The sequence below is a fragment of the Microtus oregoni genome, unplaced genomic scaffold (assembly GCF_018167655.1).
Source record: "Microtus oregoni isolate MIOR12 unplaced genomic scaffold, Mior012 000036F_ref0000092, whole genome shotgun sequence".
Taxonomy (NCBI): Eukaryota; Metazoa; Chordata; class Mammalia; order Rodentia; family Cricetidae; genus Microtus; species Microtus oregoni.
Window position 1 is genome coordinate 5,639,420 of NW_024543095.1, and position 9,536 is coordinate 5,648,955.

General features: G+C 39.6%; 1 protein-coding gene across 6 annotated transcripts in view; it reads left to right on the forward strand.

Annotated features, from left to right (window-relative positions):
- Positions 1 to 5,972, forward strand: part of Birc6 (baculoviral IAP repeat containing 6) — a 187,690-nt gene extending 181,718 nt beyond the window's left edge. For all 6 annotated transcript variants that reach the window (XM_041631170.1, XM_041631171.1, XM_041631172.1 and 3 more), the window contains 2 exons: positions 365 to 499; positions 4,830 to 5,972. In XM_041631170.1, coding sequence (XP_041487104.1) covers positions 365 to 499; positions 4,830 to 5,009 — 315 coding nt within the window. In that variant the 3' untranslated portion in view covers positions 5,010 to 5,972. The remainder of the gene's footprint in view (positions 1 to 364; positions 500 to 4,829) is intronic.
- Positions 5,973 to 9,536: the final 3,564 nt, after the last annotated feature.

The window sequence follows — 9,536 nt, forward strand, 5'->3', positions numbered from 1 at the left end:
TAAGAGCAGTATATTCTGAGCCGTCTCTCCAACCCCTGAATTCTCATCTAAAGGCAAACATTTTTTTTGCTGCTAGTGTGTTGAAGATCTTTTTCCTATTACTGTTTTATTTCCATTTACTTTATGTTGTTGCCTTATGCATGTCCAGTGCTCTTTAGATGGCATTACTTGAGTATCGGAGCAGTGTTGGATATCCTTTGTTGCTATAGAATTGAGTATTTTGGTGTATGCCATCTGATGTTCTCATTTGTAACATATAAAACATAGATCATGTGAAACCAAAAAATATTTTATTTTTGTAATGCTACAAACGATGCTATTAAAATGTGTCGACATGCTCTTTTCTGTTGTTTGTATCTTCAAGGTTATTCACAAACATTTTTACTTGAAAAGAATTGAGATCATGGCCCAGTGTGAGGAGTGGATTGCAGACATCCAGCAGTATAGCAGCGATAAGCGGGTGGGCAGGACCATGTCTCACCATGCAGCAGCTCTCAAGGTGAGTTGTGACTGACTGACTCCGAAGGTTAAGGGTAGAAGAGAACCAAAGAAACAAGTTGTTACAGAAAGTGTGTAGTTAGGTGCAATGGCTTTGACAGAGGACTGTTGATTCTTCAGCTTAAAAGCATTTATAGGGCCTGAGCACAAAGAAGTTGACATGGAGGGCGGGAGCATGAATTTTGTCTTTAATCTTTTAGCCTTACTTTATGCCTCTTAACTTATATAATTTTACTACTTGGTATGATGAAGAAGGCATGAGATGGAGGGCCACTTATTGTTAATAACCACTTTGGGAGGTTGGCAGTTGTTTTTAGTTTAAGCTTCCCCAGAAATGGCAAATACAGTAGTTTTGCAGAATTTCTATATATGGAACTCCTTTGTAAAGCCACCCATCTTGCTGCTTCCAAATACCTATTCTATTCTTCTGTACTTTATCTTCTGCCAAATATCTTCCCTCTTTACGCATGCAGTGTTTTCCATCCCTGCTGGCTACTTTTGTATTTGTTTTGCAATTCTCACTGAAATGCTGTAGATGATCAAGCATGGTGGCACACACCTTTAATCTCAGTACATTCTTTTTTGTTTTGTTTTGTTTTTCGAGACAGGGTTTCTCTGTGGTTTTGGAGCCTGTCCTGGAACTAGCTCTTGTAGACCAGGCTGGTCTCGAACTCACAGAGATCCACCTGCCTCTGCCTCCCGTGTGCTGGGATTAAAGGCGTGCGCCACCACCGCCCGGCTTAATCTCAGTACTTTCCAGTGGCAATATAATTAATCACTGTGAGCTCCAGGACAACCAGTGCTATATAGTGAGATCCTCTCTCAAAACAAAGCAAATAGAAGAAGTAGCTGATAATAAGAATGCTAGTTTTGTAGGTGTGATTTTTTTTTTTCCAGTACAGAAATATTTTTGATTGACAGGTCATATGATGTCTAGAATTTGCTTCAAAGTAATGAAAAGTGATGTCAGGCTAGCCAAGAGTTGGTAATAGTTGAAGCTAGGTGTTGGATACATGTGCATCTATTTACCTATTCTGCCCACTTTTGTATACAGTTGAAATTTTATATTATACAGACTTTATAGCCAGGGGTTGTTGTACACTAAGCATCTCAATCAGAAAGGCAGAAATTCACGGCTACCCATGGCTTGTAAGGCTATCTAAGGAAAGAACACTTAGCTTGCTCTATGCTAATTTTGTTTTGTTCAATACTGGAAAACAGTTAAGTGTTCTCTATCAGACAAGAACAGGGACCTCTGCATCCAAAGGTCTCTTCTGCCTCCTTGTACCATGCCCATTAGCCCATCCCCATCTACTTTTCAGCTGCAGGTTCACTTCTAGAACTCCTCCTTGACCTGCCATATCCTCACTGTATGTTACTCATTAACATACCCACTGCATATCTAATGTTTCCCTTTTCTGTTCATCATCAACTGCTCTTTCTACCTTTTCATTTATTCTTTTCTTTCCCCTCTTTTCTGAGAGGCAGTTTATCTTCTTTCTCTTGTGGTCTTTGAGCTTCTAATGTTGAACATTTACTTTTTAAAGATGATTCATAAAACCAAAAGTCATGGATCTGAGAAAGGGGACTGCTGGGATGGAATGGGTTTTGATGAGGACAGAAGGAAAATAAAGGAGGGCAGGGTGGGGAGTAATCAGAACACATACACACATATATGAAGTTGACAGAATTAATCCACTAAAAAGTGGCTCTTGGAACTTGTGTTTCCCTCTCCAGAGTTGTGTTTTTAATGTTTTTTTTTTAAATGCCCTCATAAGACTCTCCCTTCCTTCAGATTGGTTCTTCCAGCTTTCTATATTCAATTTCTAGTCTGCCCTTTTATCTCAGATCTATAGATACTGCTTAGCTCCCTTCCTCTATTTCACGTGCTTAGTAGGATACCCCTTCATTATTGTCCTCAGAAGGGGCTTTCTCCCAGCTGTTTCCATCTTCAGTGTATATTACATACTTCCCCCTTCCCATTCTTTTGTGGTCCATAACCAGTTGGATGCTTCCTGGATAGGTGCTTAGCTGCATCTTTGCTCACATCTGCAATGCCTGCAGTCTAGCTGTTGCTGCAGCTGTTCTGTTATTTCAGCATTTGCTTTTGCCTGAAATTATTTTACTGTATTATTTTGTGGGTTGTTTTTAGTTATGTTTTTGAGACAGGGTCTCACTCTGTACTCATGGCTGTCCTGAATCTAACTGTGTAGACCAGGTTGCCCTCAAACTCAGATCTGCTTTCCTCTGCCTCCCCAGTGCTAGACTTTAAAGACTAACATAAACTATGCTAAACTACTGTATTTATGTTACCCTGACTTGGAAGACCTTCATTTCCAAATTGCTGAAGTTTTTTCAACTAGACTTTTGCTGAAGAATGCTAATCAAGGAAGTGTATGTACTTTTCACTTGAGTCCATACTATACCTCTCCCAAGTCCTCATAATAGTGAGATTTTTTTTCTTCTTCCTTAGTGGTGTTTATTTTTTTTAGTATTTTTTATAATTATTTAATTTTATTTATGTACATTGGTGTGAAGGTGTCAGATCCCCTGGAACTGGAGTTACAGACAGTTGTTAGCTACCATGTGGGTGCTGGGAATTGAACCTGGGTCCTCTGGAAGACCACTGAGCCATCTCTCCAGCCCACCTTAGTCAGTGTTTTTATCACAGTGGAAGGGAAATCAGTGCTGGAGACTTTGTAAATTTCAAATATGTGAATGTGCTTTAAATCCTCATAAGTGGCTAAGAGTGATTGATTATCTCAACCTCATTTTATGCTTTACACCTCCAACTAGAACTTGTACTTCACAGAAGTTAAAATATCTTTTATGTGTAAAGATTATTCTTTAAAAACTGTATAGTGGGAGGGAAGGGTAGGAGGGGAGGGAGTGGAACTGGGATTGGCATGTAAAATGAAAAAAGATAGTTTGTTTTCTTTTTTTGAAAAATAAAATTAGAAAAAGTGAAAATCCTCTGCTTGCAAACTGAGGGGTTTGGATGTGAAAAAACAAAGCAAAACCAAACAAACAAAAACAAATAACTGTGTGGTGGGGTTGGCCAGATTGCTCAGTGATTAAAGGCATTTACCACCAAATTGGTAACCTGAGTTTGATCCCTGAGACCCTTAAGGGGGAGGAGAAAATTGACTGTTACAGGTTGTCTTCTTACTATTCACACATGCACACCCCTATCTCTACACATAAACATACAGCCAGTGTGCTTTAATTACTTGTTAATTTCTAAAGTCAGCTATTGGTGCAGGTAATTTTCAAAACCTTCAATGTAGTATTTTCATTCATAAGCAACCAATCACCCTCTTAGCATCTTACATTCTAAGGCAAGATAGGAAAACACAATTATTTACTCTCTAGACATTGTTTTTCACTTGTTTGAATTTTTATAATTCTTATGATAAAATTACTTTTCATGTTTCTTCTGAGTTAAATGAAATGATGGGGAACTTTTGCAAAGTTTTAGAGAGGATATTTTGATTGGAACATACCTGTTTTCATTCACCAAGATAGCTATGCATATGTGATCTAAGCATTAGTGCATTAGTGTAGTTTAAGGTTTTGTTTGGTGATTGTGTATATGTGGTCCCTTTTTTTTTTTTTTTCTTCACTCAGTGCTAGAGGTCAGTCCCAGAGCCTGCACACACCATTCAGGTGCTGTGCCATTATAATAAATCCCCTGTCTGGGTTTGTTTTAATTTGTCCACTTGTCCTTTTCAGAGTTGATAACACAAGGAATACTGTCTTTAATTTAAAAGAATAAACATATCAAACTATAGATGTTTATAAGTCATTGGTGGTGCCACTCCTGTGGCCAGGGTTGGGACACATGAGGTTCTGTGGAACTATACTACTTTTTTTAGGAGGTGGTGTTTTTCTGTACCTGTACAGAATGTTACTCGGGGCTTTTCAGCATCGGGACTTAATTTTGAGTTTAGGTATCTTTTTTTTTTAATTGGTGTTTTACTTGCATGTATGTCTCTGTGAGGTTGTTCAGAAACCCTGGAACTAGAATTACAGACAGATGTGAGGTACCATGTGGATGCCAGGAATTGAACCCAGGTCCTCTGGGAAAGAAGCCAGTGCTCTTAACTGCTGAGCCATCTCTCTAGCCTTAAGTTTCAGGATTTTTAAGCTTTGTTTATTGTGTATTTTAAATGTATGATGCCACAGGCTGGCATAAGAAGACACTAAGTAAATATTTGATATTTACTTGATAATACTTGATACTGGGGTATGCTAAAACCAAGTTCTTGTCTCAGTGATATGCTAGAATCACAGTGATTGTACTTCTGATAGTATCGATTTTCTCCTTGTAGCGCCACACTGCTCAGCTCCGAGAAGAGCTACTGAAACTTCCCTGTCCTGAAGGCTTAGATCCAGACATTGATGATGCCTCCCAGGTGTGCAGGGCCACAGTGCGTGCTGAAGAGACTCTAACACATGACCATGGCAAACCCAGCAGCAGCAAAGACCTCCCCAGTGACTTTCAATTATGAGCTGCATTGATATGGATTTCATAGACACAAAGGCTTCGGAAGCACAAGCCAAATATGTCAATATTTGTATGTAAGAAACTAATTATGTAATAGGTAATGAAACTGAAACTATACTATGCCCTTAAGGAGATCCAGTTTAATTCAAGGTGATCTTTGATTTACCTGTACAAGAGTGTAAACTTTTTTGTGCTTTTATTTTTCAATTGTGAGAACCACTGATTGGTATGTTCAACAAATTTGTGTATACAAAGAAATGGATAAATCACTGATCTATAAGGGAAACTACCTTAGGAAAGAATGTTTACTGAATGTTTATCTTTTTTTTTTTTTTTTTTTACTGTAGAGTGAGAGGTTGTTAACAAAGGATATATATTGGTCATTCTTACAACTGCTATTTAAAGTCAGCAACTTTTCACTGAATTTGATAGATTTTATGTTTGGCCATATCTTCATGCTCATATTTGATTTCTGAAGACCTCCTACATACACTTTAATAAAAGTTAAACGAGCATAGCCTTTCTTTTTTGATTTACTGGTACATTTTTAAGTAATAAATCTGCCATAAAATGCACTATAGCTGGAGACTTGCACTTGTATGGATGAATTTATTACATTCAACATATTTAATTTTATGCCTTCTAAGATGCAGAAAAAAATAAATGAACATGATTTTATTCTATGCCAAACATTGGGCCTCTGAATGTATCAATTCTTTGAATTTAAATATATGAAAAGGTATGGTCAATTGGAAAAGTCACTTTAAACTGTTTTCCTCAAGGGCTCCTCTTTGTCCTGGACTATGTGGTTTTGTTCCTGAAGTCACATGTATGTATCAACATGGAGGCTCTGTAGAGGAGAGAGGCTGGGCCTCTCTGGTGCTGTTACAGTACGTTCTGTACCTGCCATTCAGGCTCGTTTTCATTCAAATTCTTCCTAGAGCCAATAAATAAAAACTTAGGTGAATTAGTATGTCTTGTTTCTAAAATAGTTGCCATGGGGTGAAATGGTATTTCTACAGAGAAGTTTTTGAGACCTGAGCATGGGGAGAAACACAGTAGTCTTAGATATGTATACGCTGCACCAGAGCGAAGAGATAGTGCTAAAGTAAGTATATGACAAGAAAGACCCCAAATGCCATATGCAAACATACTAGATAGAATCTCCATCTAAAACTATCAGCAGTATGAAGGAAAAGCCCCTGAACTACTGAAGAATGACAACGGCGATAAAGAAAATGGGTTTGGCAGGCTGTGATGTCAGAGAAGTAGCTGCTCTTGGATCACTGAAGGCCTGTCTTGCCTTGCTACTGCTCTTCAGCATCCTGAATGGTTCGAAAAGCTTTGACGTGGGAAGAACCAGATCACAGCATTCTACCTGCTGCTGTGATTCCATAGTCCAAGTGGTAGGTTATCACTTGGGTCTGTCAAAGGGTGGACAGGAGGAGGCATTTGACAAAGCTTGGAGGAATGCATGTTTCTTGATAGGAGAATGAATCCCATGTTTTCAAGCTGAAAAACTAGGGTAGAAGGGCAGAGGACAACAAAAATACCACCTTAGCCCAAGAATGTGTGTGGAACTTTGGGAAATGTGGGTGGCAATATTAAAGCGGTGTGTTCATTATCTAAAATCTGTTGTGCTTCTCACCCACACCCCATGGTGCCCGTTCTGAGCCTGTGCTCTACCATTGTACTACATCCCAACCCCAAAAGCAATAGTTTGCTATTTTTGTTTTTTAAAGGCAAGAAAAAGTTCATTGAGAAGTAACAGCCGCCTACAGTAGAGAGGCCTGGAAATTTTCTGCCCTGCTTTGGTTTAAGCTATTTACAGTTATCTCTAAGGACTTGAGAGATGGTTGAGTACTCAAGAGCAGGATCAGGGTTTGATTCTCAGCCTCTGTAACTGAATATTTCTTTTGACTGCAAGCCAGCTCCCACATAAAAACATGGAGACTTATTAATTATGAATGCTTGGCCTTTAGTTTATGCTTGGCTCACTAACACATATAACTTAATTTAACCTGTTTCTTTTCATTTATGTTTTGCCTCTGGGCTTTTTACCTTTCATTCTGTATGCCTTGCTTTACTGCTTCCATAGCTGGCTGACCAGCCCCTGGCATCTCCCTCTTGTCTCCCTTTTCCCCTCTGTTTCCTTCAAGCCTAGATTCCTCCTCCAACTTACTCTCCCTGCCCTGGAGCCCCATCTTTTCCTTCTGTCTAGCTATTGACCATTTAGCTTTTTATTAAATCAATCAGCTGCCTTGGGTACATAAGCTAAACAAATATAACACATCTTTACATAGTTAGAGAAGTACTATTTCACAACATAAACAGTCTTTACATAATTAAGCTAATATTCCACAAGCATTCACACAGTAGCTATCATAGAATTTTTATTGTGATGAGATGCCATGACCATGGTAAGTTTTACAAAGGAAAAAACATTTAATTGGGGTGGCTTACATTTTCAGTAGTTTAGTCCATTATCATGGTGTATCAGGATGGCATGCAGGCACACACAGTGCTAAAGAAATAGCTGAGTGTCCTGCATCTTGACTTGGAGGCAACAGCAAGTGAACTGAGAACACTGGGTGGTATCTTCAGCAAAAAAAGAAAAAAACCTCAAAGCTTAACCTCCTTAGTGATCCACTTCCTCCAACAAGACTACACCTACTCCAGCCAGACCACACCTGCTGAAAGTGACCACACCTGCTAAAGTACCACTTGCTTTGGTGGCGATTTTCTTTCACGTCACTACAGTATTGCATCATCATCTCTTTACTCCAATTCAGGGGATCCAGCTGTCTTTTCTGACCTCCATGGGCACACGTGGTGTACATACTTGCATGCAGGATAGATAATACTCATACATGGAAATTGAAATCTAAAGTAGCAAGACCAAAAGAAGGATTTTGTAGCATTAAGATCAAAATTCCCCAAATAAGACTAATGTAGAAAATGGGCTTTTTTTTTTGTCTTTGTTGTCTACTAGGTTGGTTTATGTGGCATAATATGGACTGAGGTGAGATATAATTACTATGCCTCATGTAATTTGTGGTAATGACCTGAAGTTTTTTGCTATCTGTCTCTTCTGTTCGACTATTAGTTTTTTAAAGGCAGGAAAATGTGGGTAGCTGCCAGTGATAGAGGGCCTTTAGCATATACAAGACCCAGCACTGCCACCAACAAAATAAGTCAAGTATTACCTTGTTCATGCTCACTGGAGACTGTGAACCATGCATGACTTCTGCAGTGCTCACTTAAGGGTGGTTTGGGCTGAAGTTAGGTCTAATCCCTGAACGAATCCTAATCGTTTAACAGGTCTGTCCGTCCGTCCGTCCGTCTGTCCATCCGTCCATCCATCCATCCATCTATGGTCTGTCTATTCAATGTGCATTGTTGTCTTTCCTGTCTTATGTCTGTTGGGTAATGGAACCCCTGAAACTGAAGTTACAGACAGTCTTAAGCTACCACGTGGATGCTGGGAACTGAGCCTGGGTCATCTGGAAGAGTGGCCAGTGCTCTTAACTGCTGAGCTCTTTCCAGACCTTAACAGCTAAATTTCTACAGATTCATTATTTTACTATACTATATGCTTTGCCCACATTAAAAATCTTAAGACTCTAGGGGCCTGGGGAAATGGCTCATTGGTTAAGAGTTCTTGCTCCCCTTCTTGAGGACCTGACTTTGGTTCCCATCACCCAAGTCAGGTAGCTCACAACCACACTGACACACTCTTATCTGACACATTCTTCTGGTCTCCACATACACCTCACACCTATACACACACAAAAATCTTAATGAATGCTCTGGTAGGTCATTACATGGATGGGCAGTGCTACAGTATACTCATGCTCCTGCCAGTCTGACAGACGTCAGAGCATTGTAGGGCCTCAGATTCATCTGCTTTCAGTGTTATCATTATGGTCACAGAAAATTGGGAAAACAGAAAAACATAAAATGTGAAATTTGTTTGTATATCTAGGATTTTTCTGTTTCTACATAGAACATCACACTTTTGAACTGTATAATACTTGTGGACTCACCACAGACAGCCTTAATACTTGCTTTGATTGTATCATGGGAGCTTTATCTTATGAAATTATTGATGTTTTTCCCTTTGTGATTTTAATTGCTTACTGTTTTGGATGAGTTTCCTAATGCAGGGAAATTTTTTGTATTTTTTTGACTGGCGTTGGTTTTGGTGTTGGTGTAAGCCTGTGTGGAGCTGAACTGAAGCAAGCTCAAACCACTTCCAAGCTCCCATTCTCTCAGCCCCCATCTGCTGTGCCCTATATGGATAACAGGAAGACGGTAGAGGGTAGATGGGACATCCAGGCCATGTGGAAAGGAAACTCAACCTTGCTTTCTCAGCTTCCATGCTTTGGATGCACCCAGCTGTAGATGCTGTCCTGAACCGTCTGCACCACCTGTCATCCCTGGACAGAAGATGTGTTTCTCTGACTCCTCTTGCATTAGCCCCTGAATGTGGTTGTGCAGTGCTCCATGGGCTCCAGTATTGCCTATGTTC